The 14,750-nt window shown below is 41.4% G+C and overlaps 1 protein-coding gene across 1 annotated transcript in view; it reads right to left on the minus strand.

Moving 5' to 3' along the window:
- Positions 1-11,102, minus strand: part of ZMAT4 (zinc finger matrin-type 4) — a 250,246-nt gene extending 239,144 nt beyond the window's left edge. The window contains exons 1-2 of the mRNA XM_025394322.1: positions 11,081-11,102; positions 10,281-10,396 (exon numbers count right to left, since the gene is read on the minus strand). Coding sequence (XP_025250107.1) covers positions 10,281-10,396; positions 11,081-11,102 — 138 coding nt within the window. The remainder of the gene's footprint in view (positions 1-10,280; positions 10,397-11,080) is intronic.
- Positions 11,103-14,750: the final 3,648 nt, after the last annotated feature.

Raw genomic sequence — 14,750 nt, forward strand, 5'->3', positions numbered from 1 at the left:
TCAGCTTTGGGACTGCTGGACCTTTGACTACAGACTGAAAGCTGCACTGTCGGCTTCTCTACTTTTGAGGTCTCAGAACTCGGACTGACTTCTTTGTCCCTCAGCTTGCAGGTGGTCTATTGTTCGATCTCACCTTGTGATCGTGTGAGTCAATATTCCTTAATAAGCTCCTGTTTCTATATACATCTATCCTATTAGTTCCATCCCTCTAGAGAACCCTAACACTCCTCTAAACAATTGAAGGACAGAAATGGGAGGAAGACTTCATTGTATTCCCTTTCTCTTCTTGTCATGAAGCCAGTCCCTCCACAGTCACCACTCCACATCGGTCGTAAGAGAAAGCTGGTAGACTCTGTGAAATGACAATCTGTAATGTTTTTCCATTAGTCACCATGACTCCTTTCAAATGTATGTTATCACCATCCCTTTCAAAAAATAAACAGAGCAACAATTCCTGTGTTGATGTATTAAAGAACTATGGTGTGGTCATCACCAGATTTTAGTTACTAAGGGCCCCCAACTATTCCTTCCCTGAATATAGATTTTCTGTAAGTGGCAATGTCTAATTTAAAATTCTGTCTGGTCTTTTCCATTTGTGTGAATATCCGAAAAAAAATACTTATTATGAAAAAAATACTAAATAGAAAGAACAAGAAAATCTGAATACCCGGTGGTCTCTAGAAGTAAGCAAAGAAAAATGGAGCTTGGGAATAAATAAGATTTTGACCTTGAGAGTTGGATGGTGACAGTGCTCCCTAGCATAAGTGCACAGCAAAGCAGAGATACAGACTTGCTGAGAGAACTGTCTCCACTGGTTAAAGACAGAACAATGCAAAGGATGCTAGACATTCAAAGAAAATGAAACAGAGAATAAGTAATGCTTTCTAATCACCTACTGGAGAAAAGAAACATGCATAACGCTATTGCAATCATAATTGTATTACATCAGACCTTTGGAATGGTATCTGAGAAAAGTCAGTCTAGGACAGGTGCAGTGGATCACGCCTATAATCCCAGCCCTTTGGGAGGCCGGAGTGGGCGGATCATGAGGTCAGGAGTTCGAGACCAGCCTGACCAACATCGTGAAACCCCGACTCTACTAAAATTACAAAAATTAGCTTGGCATGGCAGTGCATGCCTGTAATCCCAGCTACTCAGGAGGCTGAGGCAGGAGAATCACTTGAACCTGGGAGGTGGAGGTTGCAGTGAGCTGAAATTGGGCCACTGCACTCCAGCTTTAGGAGAAAAGCCAGTCTAGAATCTATGGTTACTAAATTCATATATTGAAGACCCAATCCCCAGTACGATCGTATGTAAAGATCATAAGATAGTATTACCTTTGAGATATGACTAGGTCATTGGAGTGGAGCCCTTGTGAATGGGATTAGCACCCTTGTAAAAAGAGACACAGAGAGGTGATCTCTGTTGCTATCCCATATGCCACATGAACTGCATTAAGATGTTCATCTGCAAAGCAGGATGAGAACCCTCGCCAGAAACTGAATCGGCTGACAACTTGATCTCGGACTCCCCAGAACTGTGAGAATTACCTTTTTAATGTTTAAGCCACCTAGGCTATGGGTTTTTTGTTATAGCAGCACAGGCCAACTAAGACAAGGGTTGACTGTCTTGGTCGTGCTCCACCCACATGACAATGTTGAACTTTAGCTGAGGTCCTGGAAATATATGAGCTCCTGCTCCTGGAAAACAGGAATAGTTTCTTTTCAGTCTCCCATCCTTTTCTGTTCCAGAAAAGGGCTTATTGCAAAGACCAACTTTTCCCCAAAAGACTTAGATAAAACGTGTGGATGATCATCTTATTTACCTATTGACAAGGACAGACACAAACTCTCCCAATTCCCATTCTTCAGCTTATAAATAATTAACTGAACTATTTGTCCCCATTAACAAATCTGGACAAAATGCCCACTAATGCAGCCTGACCAAACTTTGGTCAGTCTTCTCTGCTTTCCCACGGTCCCTGAACTTTGTCCCACTCTAATGCTTGTGTGAGCACTAAGAGCGTATACGGGAATGCAGACAAGACACCATTGCTGCCAACAGCCTTTCCCTATAATCGACTGACTACATATGCAGAGAAACACTCCTGTTTAGTTGCTCACTCACAGCACCTACTCACGTGACTCTCCAACACCCAGCTCCTTCTAGCTGTGCTCTACTTCTCCAAGTAGTTGGGACATTCCCCTATTGCAAGAGACTTCCATATACTATCAGTCCTTACCTAAGTCCTGATTCTTTTCTTTTATTTGACCCTTTGGAAACATCTGTAGGTTGGCATACACTTGCTTCTGCAAATCTTCCACCTGCCCTCAGGCACCCAGCCCCTCCTACTGGCCAACCCAGTCTCCATCCCTCCCCAAACATACCCCAGGCTCCAGCCCTGCTTCCTAGCAGCCTCACCAGAACCAGATTAGAGGGTAGGAGAGCTAAGCAGCATCTTAGGTCACCTAACTAAAAGCGGTACAAAATCTGCACTGAAAGAAGCCAGAAAAAAAAAAAAATGCCTGTTAAGCCAAATTTCCACTGACTAACTCTGAATGGTTCTTGCTTCTGGCAAAGCTGACTTGGTTCATGGTCGAGGGAACATTCTGACCACAAAGATCTCTTTCTCTCTCTCTCTCTCTTTCTCTCTCTCTGTCTCTCTCTCACGGTCTCTCTCTCTCTCTCTCTCTGTCACGGTCTCTCTCTCTCTCTCACTCTCTCTCTCTGTCTCTCCTGTGCTTTTGCACCATGCACATGCAAGTTGCATAGGGCTACTGCAGATTTCATCAGCAACCCGGGGCTTGGCCAACATGGAATTGACAGTTACAGTCAGCTACAATCGTGAACCCGATAATGCAGTGTTTTCCTAAAAATGAGGGATTTGTGTTACCTACATTACAAACCTTTAATTGTCCTCCCAAGAAATTGCTGGTTCAGAAATTAACAAAAGGAGGCTGAAGAAGAGAAAAGAAGGAAGAAAGAAAGGTGAGGGCGGGCCGGGGCGGCGGGGCAGTGGGGGGATAATTTGCTATAACAAAAGGCAATAAAAGGAAATTTTAAACATATGTCACATAGTACTTCATAATTATATCCACGAACATAATCTCTATCTTGGCCAAATGTGCATAACTATAGCTATCCACAAGAGATCCAATTCCAAACAAGTTTTAATGTTATAACTGGGTTATGGACTTGATTCCTTATTTTGCATATAAAACAACTATATGCATTGCTAATTTTTCAAAGGATCTTTCTAAGTAAATATTGAATGAAAGTCAGTTTGAAGGGGCCCTGCAAGTCTCTGCCTAACCAGTTGTCCCACAGGCCTTCTTCATTGTTACTTCTAAGACTTTGCACAGCAGGCAGCTCCGCCAAGAACAGGCGCCCCGTCACCGTATAAATCTTCCAGAGCCTTCTAAAGCATCTGCCTTGGGGAAGCCATTGTTAAGCACTCCAGCTCCCACCAAAAAAACACCTCTCTGATCATCAACTTCATTAGAGGCAGGGCCACACAAATCAGCCCTTGATTGCTTTTAAATTGCTTTCTGTATGACTTTTCTCTCCAACTACCTGATGAACTCCACATTTCAACCTTTTTCTGTGTCCTTGACAGTATGTGGCTCTGTACTCTGTACATAGTAGAAGCTCAGTAGAAATTGGCTGATTGATTAATTGATTATGAAGGGGCCTGTAGATCAGGAGATAATCCACAAGAAAGAAGAAAAAATTCCACAACAGAACACTTGACACACACTTTACAATTTACCATGCACCTTCACAAACATGATTTTATCTTGAGTCCCTTAACAATTCTGAGAGCCAGACAGGACAGCAAATCTATTCCTTGATTATTACCATGGTAATTGAGTTTTAGAAAGTCTAAAGCAAAGTTGTGAAACTCATGCATAGCAGAACGGGGATAGAATCTCCACTCTAACTCTCAATGCTGGGTACTATGTAAGCTGGAAGCCAAAACACGCAGCACTTATTAGTAAATGCATTTCTCTTTGAGAACTGACCATGAAGTCAGCAGCAGACCATTTGAGAAGACAGGAGGACATCTGACAAAGTAAATGTCAATGTTACACACAATGTCCCACCATCCCAACCTCGACTCCCACCTCTGCCATAGTACTGAGTGAATAATGTCCCCCTCCAAATTCGCATCAACCTAGGACACGCAATGTTATTTGGAAATAGGGTCTTACACATGTAAGTAGTTAAGAAATGTCATACTGGATTATACTGGGCCATAAATCCAATTATTGGTGCCCTCATAAGAACAAGAGAGAACATACAGAGATACACACAGAGAAGGAGGCCAGGTGTAGTGGTTCATGCCTATAATCCCAACACTTTGAGAAGCTGAAGTGGGAGGATTGCTCAAAGCCAGGAATTCAAGACCAACCTGGGAAACAGCAAGATCCCATCTCTACAATTTTTTTTTTTTCATTAGCCAGGTGTGGTGGTGCATGTCTGCAATCCCATCTACTTGGGAGGCTACGGCTGGAGGATCCTTTGAGCCTGGGAGTTCGAGGCTGCAGTGAGCTATAATTGTGCCACTGCATTCCAGCCAGGGTAACAGAGCAAGATCCCATCTCTAAAAATAAAAAACAAAAATGAAAAGATAGACAGAGGCAGAGGTTTGTGTGGTACCGTTACAAATTCAGCAACTGCCAGCATCTATGAGAGAGGCAAGGAAGAGATTCTCAGACTCTCCAGAGGAAGGCCCTGCCCATGCCTCAATTTCACACTTATAGCCACCAGAACCACCAGAGAATAAAAGCTCTTTGTTGAAGTCACCCAGTTTGTGGCAATTTGTTACAACAGCCCTAGGTAGCCAACAGTGCTAGAACTTCATACTCAAGAAATACCTCTGAATCTGTTTCCCTGAAGACATTACCGATGCTGACTGCACCCTCCAAAGGGCCCTATCCCACTCTTTTTTATTTAGCTCACCCAAATCTATCCTTTAAGAAGTGGTTCAGTGTCACTTTCTCCAGGAAACCTTATCCAGCCCCATCCCATCAGGAGAGGCCAGGAACCATTCACCATGCCCAGGCATATGCTTATGGTAGCACTTATCACACTGCATTGAGATACATGGTCTACACATCTGACTCCCCCACTAGATCCTGATCTGTGCTGGGGAAGGTGTCCATGTCCCCCAGCGTTTTGCAGATGCTCATTACCTTCTTACGATGGCACATGGGACGTTGTGGAGCCGGGTTACAGTATCCGAGTAAATCTCCTTTGGTTTTCTACTTTTCCAGCCATGTCTCTGTCAAGTACCAGCTGGGTGATGACAGTCAATTACTTAATCTCTCTGTTGGCTTCTCTGCTAAATAGGGACAGTGACAACTCCTGCCTTCTCCAGGGCTTGTGAAGATGAAAGATCACTCATATATGTAAAGCATTTAGAACATGTGTGGAAAGTGCCTGATAAAAGCCAGCCACTATTTTTACCCTGCCCAGAACAGCAATGCTCCCTGGCTCCAGACCCAGTAATGGTTATAATGCCGAAAAATAAGATACCACTTCAAGATATGTGGGGAAAGACTAGGAATAGCATTTAGGGAAGCAGGATTTTAATCTCAGGTCTGACCACTTTGGGTACTCCTTTATTTTCACCTTTGTAATAAGAAGGGTTTAGATTAGATTGATTCCTCCCCAGCTAGACTCTAGGATATTTAGGGACTTGTGAAAGTGACACTCAGCTTCTCAAGCTACAGAATATTTCAGATCTAAAGGAAAGCACGTATATGAAGAGTAATAACCCTGATGACACTAACCAAATGCCAAGCTTCTCTATGTGTAGAGGGAATTATCTTAACTCCACATAAAAATACTGTTTACTTAATATTGACTTGCGATTTTGGTCAGCATTACTTACATTTTGCAAAAATCAAAGTATCAAAAAAAAAAAAAAAACCTAGGTAAAACTAAATCATCTTTTTTACTTAAAAGTGCTATTTCCCAAACAGATCATTTTTTCCCAAAGCATCTGGCCCATGGGTGAGAAGATAATAAAAGGGTGAAAAACTGAGAGTCTCAATAGACTGCGTGAACACTGAAGTCCCTTCTGTCTCTAACGCTCAAGGGATTACTGAAAATTTCTCTAAGGCAATTGACTATAACAATTTATTTCTCATTTAATTTTACTGTGTGGCCCCAAGGGAAAAATGTCTTCCAGGGGAAAAGAAATGTAAGATCCAAGTAAGGATTCTAAAGAGAAAAGCACGGGAAGAGAACATTTAAACAGCTGACAATGTCAAAACAGAAGACAGAAATGAATTTGGGTGTTTAAAACAACAACAACAACAGCAAAAGCCAAATGGGCTGAAGTAGAAATTGCAACAATAGACCTTAGAAGTAGTAATAGGCTCTTTGCTGCATTTGTAAGTAAATTTTGAGTTCCTATGAATGGGGTGGGAGCAGGGGTCATATGTGGTCAGGGTGTGGGAAATCAGGAACAAGTTTTCCGTGTTTACAGAAGCCAGCACTGGGGGTATTCAGGGCAGATGTGAATGTTCTTCTCAATCAGTTAACACTGGGATGCAAACTTGTCACAGCCCCTGGGAGCAGAGAAGCTGAGTAGGAACTGAGAGGCAAGCAGAATAAAGTGTTACATCCTTCTTTTTTTCTTCTTTTTTTATTATACTTTATGTTCTAGGGTACATGTGCACAACGTGCAGGTTTGTTACATATGTATACCTGTACCGTGTTGGTGTGCTGCACCCATTAACTTGTCATTTACATTAGGTATATCTCCTAATGCTATCCCTCCCCCCTCCCCCCTCCCCACAATAGGACCCAGTGTGTGATGCTACCCTTCCTGTGTCCAAGTGTTCTCATTGTTCAATTCCCACCTATGAATGAGAACATGCAGTGTTTGATTTTCTGTTCTTGCGACAGTTTGTTGAGAATGATGGTTTCCAGCTGCATCCATGTCCCTACAAAGGACATGAACTCATCCTTTTTTATGGCTGCATAGTATTCCATGGTGTATATGTGCCACATTTTCTTAATCCAGTCCGTCATTGATGGACATTTGGGTTGATTCCAAGCCAAGTCTTTGCTACTATGAATAGTGCCGCAATAAAAAGAAACTACCATCAGAGTGAACAGGCAACCTACAGAATCAGAGAAAACTTTTGCAAACTACCCATCTGACAAAGGGCTAATATCCAGAACCTACAAAGAACTCAAACAAATTTACAAGAAAAAAACAAAAAACCCCATCAAAAAGTGTTATATCCTTCTGAGAATACAGGGTGCTAGTGGAGAGAGTATCAGTAATAATAATGCATGCAGAAAGTGCTTCGAAAACAAAATACTAAACAAATATGACTTATGTCGGTTGGGCCTTATGATAAATCTATACATTAGATATTATTATTATTATTATTAGAGACAGCGTCTCACTCTGTTGCCCAGACTGGAGTGCAATGGCACATTCATAGCTCACTGCAGCCTCTGACTCCCAGACTCAAGCAATCCTCCAGCCTCTGCCTCCTGAGGAGCGGGGCTGTAGATATGCACCACCACACCTGGCTAATTAAAAATAAATAAATTGTAGACACAGGGTCTCACTATGTTGCCCAAGCTGGGCTTGAACTCCTGGCCTCAAGTGTTCCTCTTGCCAGCCTCCCAAAGTTCCGGGTTTACAGATGTGAGCTATTACAACCACTCACCCAGAACAGCAGTGGTCCCTGGCCCCAGACCCAGCAATGGCTTCAATGCCCAAAATTAAGACACCATTTCTCATTCTCCAGACAACATCTTTGTATATTCAGTCTCTCAATTCTTAGGTATGAGCCTGTACAAAAGAAAGTTGATTCATGTAATTACCAACATACACTCTTAAAGCCCCTGAGAAGCACTGGGGGTGACTTCCATGCTGTGTCCAATAGATCAAAATGCATAGTGGAAATCATATATTCACCTATAAATGTACACACAGTGTAACAAAAGCATCAACTATCACTTTCAAAAAGTGATGATTTTATTGCTTTTTCTGTTTACTGGTTTGCTTTTATATTATGCTCAATAAATTATAGAAAAATGATTTGATAAATAAATCATTAGTAGATCAAGGTTTTCAAAACCCAGGAAACAGCAGAGAAAAAAGTTTTCCATGGGGCCTTTGATAAAGAATGCAAACAGATGCTTCTTGCTCTGAAATCCAAACACCTTCCCCACTGTAAATGTCCTTGCTGTTACTGGCAGCACCAGAGCTTGAGTAAAGGGGATTGTGCACCTGACTAGAGTGGCAAGGACCATCTTGAGTCTCTACAAATACAACATTAGCTTGAGTCCAGTCATCTCTGTCTGCCACTGTAAACCTTCCCTAGGAGCTCAGATGTAAGTGCAACATTCATTATTACGACGTGAGCAGACAGAAAATTAACCGGTGTACAAATAGCTAATTGTCAAGTGGCCATGAATCCCATTGTCTCTGACCATTAGCATAAGACACTAAATGGCTATTAAATGAAGGGAGTCAGATCTGATTGCTGGGTAATTTCAAGAAGTGAAAAAAGAATTCTATTCTTTCTGCTAATAGACACTCTCCCAATGGGAAGCACAATTCCAGTAGCCATAGGGTTCCGAGGTTACATAAAAGCTGGTGTAGGCCAACTGTCCTGTGGCTTAAGATTTTCTGAGAGGAACGTGCCTAGGAAATTGGTATCCTCCTCCCTCACTCCTGCGGCCTCCATCTGGTAAAATCCATTCATGCCCCCAAGCTCCAGTTCAAATGCCAGCTCTTCAGGAACACCTTTCCTGACCAGAGCCCCTTGGCATGATCCACTTGCTTTTTATCTTCATGGTTCTTTGTGCAAGATGTTAATAAACACGTACACTGTGATATTACAGCTACTCTTTATACAATGTCAATCTCCGATACTACATTATGAATTTCTTTAAGGCAACACTGCGTCTCGTTTATCTGTTTCCTCAGTGCTTGCAGATGATGCTTGGCAAGTCACAGTACACCTCCTATCTACCATTTCATTTAATGTTCACCATAGTCCAGTGAGGAAAGTAAAATATAATGATTATGGCCTGCCTGATTGAGAAAACCGGGGCTCCAAGAGATCATTTATTTGCCCACGGTCTTACAGCTAAGGGCTAAAAAAAACTAGACTCAGTTCCGGCTCTTAGCAGCTTGCGAAGTTTTCATGACATCTTTTGCTTCCAATAAGCTCTAAAGGCTGCTTCACCAAGGCAGTAAAGACAGATCCACAGTGTTCCAGATTAGTTTGTGTATGAACAGCTCATTTTGTGACACCAAGAGGCTGCTTAGAATTTGTTAAAAACACCAGCCCTGATGCTCACAACCTTTGCTCACAGGCAGTTCTCTTGCTCCTTCTTTTTTTCCCCTGTGAAAAATACACAAAAATTTCCCCTGTGAAGATTTTGTAAAGTTTCTTCAACGATCATATATTAATTTTTAATGAGAAAAGAAAAGCGTCATCTACATGGCAGCAGAAAGAAAAGAAAACAAGATCACAAGCCCACGGATGGTGTGGGGTATAAATTCTACGCCTGCAGCCTCCTCTTAACTCAAAGAATTTCTGTGTTTAATCCGCAGTGTTTATCAGGAGGAGCCTCTGCAGCTGGTGGATACGAATATTCTACTCATTAGGAAAAGTAACCCCTACCGGGAGGAAGGAATGTTTATTTCATCAGCCTTTGCCTTGGCCTGGCTGAAATAAGCCCTTTGCTCTGACTTGACACCCTCAAAGCGACTTTATAATTGTCATTTGTCTTCCCAAGCAAATGTTCCTTCAGAGAAAGGGATCAAGAAGCCTGGGTATTTTTATTTGCAAGATATGCACACTCTTCATTATAAATTAACAAACAAGGCATTCTGTTTTACACAGCAGAGGAAAAATGAAGTATGTAAAAAGTGAAGTATCTAAGATTTCTGACAGATTTGCCCCTGAGGTCTGTCTTCTTAATACTTCATCGTGTTGTGGTCCTGCCTCCCTCACCCAGCCTTGCTCTCTGCCCCGCAACCTCTGTGTATTCTCCCTGTTTATGATCCCAGTGCCATGTCATCAGAAACTCCTCCAACACTATATGGGCACATTCTGGCAGAAAAAAAAAAAAAAACTCTCTATATATTATAATATCTGTAATATTTAATGAGAACTATTTCTACTCACTCAGCTTTTCTACGAATCTGGACTAGACAACAATTCCTACACCTGCAAAGTTCTCAGTACACAGAACAAATCATCTGAGGATATCACATGGCATCAGATACTCACATTTTCTGACCGGAGCCTCTTGGCAGGACACCCTCCATCCCTGGGGTGAAGCATGTAATACAGTCGGACTTTGCTTGCATGTTTTCGACTCTGAGAAGGAAAAGCAGAAGCAGATACTGTAAAAGAGAAGCCATTTCAAATCCTTTGAAACCTAGCCAGTGCCCGCAAATGCAAAAAGAAATGTATTTTCAGTAGAAGACACTTCTGCATACTCCTGTGAGGGATGTAGGATGTAGTTTCAGATAGGTTAAGTGGCTTGCCCCAAGTTCTAAAGCCAATGTAATTTCAAGATGAGAAAACACAGTAATGAAGAAGGTGAGGCATTGAAATCATTTAGCCAAGGGTGGATAATATACTATATTTAATTTTCCTCAAAAATAAAAACAAATAAGCAAAGGAAATAACATAAGGATCAATTGTGATGAGAAGAGGCACAGTGATCTCTCTCACGACTGCTGCCCTACCCTCAGGGTCTGGGGACAATGCCTCCCTGGGAGCCTGGTACACCTCACCCCCAATAGAAGCCTTTTCTCACGGCTCTCCCACACACAGGCTTCATTAATAAGCTATCAAAAGGGATGGGATTCTCTAAGGTCAGATATCATAAGCAAACTAAAGACAATTGTATGTCAGTCTGCGGACTGACCATAGCCTAAGTTACCTGCCAGCAGATGATGCAGTTGAGCAAATAGAGACCCGTGTTCTTCGGAATTAGCAGGATTGTTGATTTCTGGCTATACTGACTGGTCCATGCCCAGCATGGAGAAACTGATGCTTTCTTTGTTCCCTATTTCCTCTACTTTGCTCAACTGAGAGTTTCATCCCGGATTCCCATCACGTTTAAAGAATACAGCAGTTCTAATTTCATGTTTCTACCCGAGGCAGAATGGAAGTGTGAAAAGAACACGAAGAGTCATCAGACATTCAGAATCTGGGTTCCAACTCTACCACTTCCTAGCTGTGTGATATTAGGCCAGTCTCTTACTGGAATGTGTTTATATCAAAATGAGTCTCATTTTCTCCATGTACAAAATGAATACCACAATATTTGCTGGAGTGTCATAAGAATCAAATGAGACTTTGCTTATGAAAAATTGCAATCTGCATAATATTAAACATTTCTCGCTGTTGACTGCATCACCTCTCGAATCTATTGTTCCCTAATTCCAAAACCCCTTCCTTTTCCTTTACTCAGAGGTTACTTCCTTCTTTTCCAGGCTTTTGTTCCACTATGACTTTATTTACAGTTGCATCCTAGCCCATCTCCTGGATGTTGGTTTACTTTTGTGAATCAGCCACGAAGGCAAAGTGATGTTCAGAGAACACACAGCAGGTTGCATCTTGTTTACAGGATAAATTGTAAATCCTTCCTGTCCATTTTCTTCATTCATCACTTTCTTAATTCCTGTATTCTGCCTGGAGCAAGAAGACCATGCTTTTAGACAATTCCTGAACACTTTTCAGGCCTTTAAATGGGTTTAAAAGTGACAATGAAACATGAAAAATTTTTACAGATGTGTAAAAGTACTGAAATGTGACTTGGAAATATATTGTCAACACTTACAGCACCATTTATAGATTACATAGTAGGTTTTAATCAAAGGTCATCTGGAGGTTTTTTCTCTTTTTTTGTCTAGAAGATTTCTTAAGAGAAACAGACATGTAGATGTATGTCAGATGAGTCAACATTATTATGCGGCTTCTACATGTTTTTGAAAATGACCGTGCAGGCTTATATTTTTCTCTTTGCAAATAAATTTGCAGCTTACTAACATCTGTACATATTTTTTGCCACTTTGCTGAGGTTATTTTAGAGGTAAAGAAGGAGTCATCGTTATATTGGGACTACTACTGCAGTCAAAAGAATAAAAAGGAACATTTAAACTGCAAGATGCTGACTGTGGACAGAGCCTGAGCTGGTGAAAAAGCACACAGATGATAATGGGTGGAAAAACAAGTGGGAACAATGTGAGCTCAAATGTGGCTAAAGTGGATTTTCAATTTTGCATTTGTTACCATAGAAGAGCTTCTTTTCACATTCCCTGCATTATCCATCTCCTAAAGCTCTGGATTTCCAGAGAATGAAATTATGGCAAAACTGGAAATCTCATCACGCGGCCTGGTTTGTGGCTGTTTTGTCTTTTTTCTTTTCCCCCCCCTCTTAATCTAAAGTATTCCATTTCTTTTAAAAAGACCTTCTAGTACAAGCAGAGTTCACTGAGTTGTTTAATTACAGTTAGACAAACTAGTTGAACCATTAGGAAAATAAATGCCAAGCTCTGATATGAAGCTGCTAGTGATGTGAGATGTTGGGATTTGAAGCTTATTGGTGATTTTGATAAGTACAGGCCTGTTTTCCTGCCTCGGCCCCCTCCCCCCCACCTCCAGTTTTGGCGGGAGAAGGAATGGCTACACCGCAAGCAGCACCCTTGCCTATGGTTTACGGTGAGGGAAATCAGAGCTTTGGCAAATACCACCTGATTCTGGAACGATGGCGAAGGCACCCTCGTTCATCATTTAGCAGCATTCCTTTTGCCTGGGCACCTTTTTTCCCTCTCTTTGCTTTCCCCAGGGTGCCTGGACCAGATCCAATGCCTTCCCTGCCCACAACTTCCAGCAGGAAGTGAAAATCTGCAGACTTCTCAGGGGGAGGAGTGTGGAGTCACATTCCCAATTAGCCTGACTCAAATCCAAAGCTGCTTCCAAATTACGTTGGTTGACAAAGGGAAAGAGGTTCCCTGCAGATCCTTCCTGGGGTTTCTACAGCTTGTCCTGCCTCTGACCTAGGCCTGTAGCACACCTGCCAGGAAGCCCCTTCCTTTCTTCCTCCCTCTCTCCCTCCCTCCCTCCCTCCCTTTCTTCCTCCCTTTCTTTCTCTCTCTCCCTCTCTTTTTTTTTTTTTTTTTTTTTGTGACAGAGTCTCGCTCTGCTCACTGTGTCACCCAGGCTGGAGTGCAATGGCACAATCTCAGCTTACTGCAACCTCCACCTCCCAGGTTCAAGCGATTCCTCTGCCTCAGCCTCCCTGGTAGCTGGGATTATAGGAGTGCACCACCATGCCTGGGTAGTTTTTCTATTTTTGGTAGAGATGAGGTTTCACCATGTTGGCCAGGCTGGTCTGTAACTCCTGGCCTCAGGTGAGCTGTCCACCTCAGCCACCCTTTCCTTTCTTCCCAGCTTTCTCACCTCTCTCTCTAGATGAGACTCTCTGAGACACTTACAGTGTCTTCCTCTAACTGGCTCCTTTCTACCCTGAACCTACTGGAAATTCTTTCAGATTTGGCAGAGTGATCTCACTCCTTTCAATTTATTCTAAAAAACAAACAAATGAACAAAAACTTTCCTAAAACAAGAAAGTTAAAATTAATTGAAACAAAGATGTCCATTGCAGCATTACCTAAATAGGAACAAAAAATTAGGGAGACAACTGCAGATTTAACAACAGAAGGCTGGATAAAGCAGCCGTGGCACGCCCTATGTTAAACGGAGAATTGGAGGTGGGGGAACCTTTACATATATATATACACACACACACACATACACTCACATATATATATATAAAGGTTTTTAAATGCATGTTATATATATACATATATATGCACATACATATATAATGAATATTGAAAGAAAAATGCTAAACTCAAAACTGCACAGATACTATGATTACAATTACATAAAAGTGCATAAGTAGATAACACAGGTAGAAAAGAAAAAGAAAAAAAACATGATTTATTAGGATACACGGAGTATGATTGGCTTTCATTTTTTATTTGTATAACAAATTTGCCAATAACATAAATATAATAATAATAATTTTGCAATGCTTAAGCCATTTTGATCTTGATTTGTGTACACTTTTTACCCACAATTATTGTAATTAGTAAAAAGCATCACTGATCAGAAATGTTATTAACATATACTGCTATAATTGACCACATTTTCATCTACCCTTGTTAATGTCTTATTAACATTCAAAATGCATTTTTGTTTCATTGGAGGACTTGGTATTAGATGAGCCTTCTTAACCCAAGAGCAATACATGCTACTTCCAATTTTAAAACTTGTTTTTAGTACATACAAATGCCAGGGTACGTAAGTGTCACTTTCACTTTCTGTGTGTAAATAGAGACTAGAGGATGGGGAGGCCTAAGCTGTACACACAACTACACTGCGAAGGGTAGAGGAAAAGACACATCTGAAACTGGCTCTTACATCATCCAAATAAACACAAGCAACAACACATCCTTATTACTTTTTCCAAGGTTTATTAGTACCAAAATTTCCACTGCTCTTAAGAGTCTGAAAAGACAGGAAAACTGCCAAGTGAAAAGAACTTTAAGGAGAAAAAAATACCCACATGTTAAATGTATATATTACAGAGTTTCAAGGGGGAAAAAAGAACCATTACATTAAGGGAAAAGACATGAAAAAGAAATAACAATCTCTTTCAATTGCACTGAGAGTCAATCC

The sequence above is a fragment of the Theropithecus gelada genome, chromosome 8, assembly GCF_003255815.1.
Source record: "Theropithecus gelada isolate Dixy chromosome 8, Tgel_1.0, whole genome shotgun sequence".
Taxonomy (NCBI): Eukaryota; Metazoa; Chordata; class Mammalia; order Primates; family Cercopithecidae; genus Theropithecus; species Theropithecus gelada.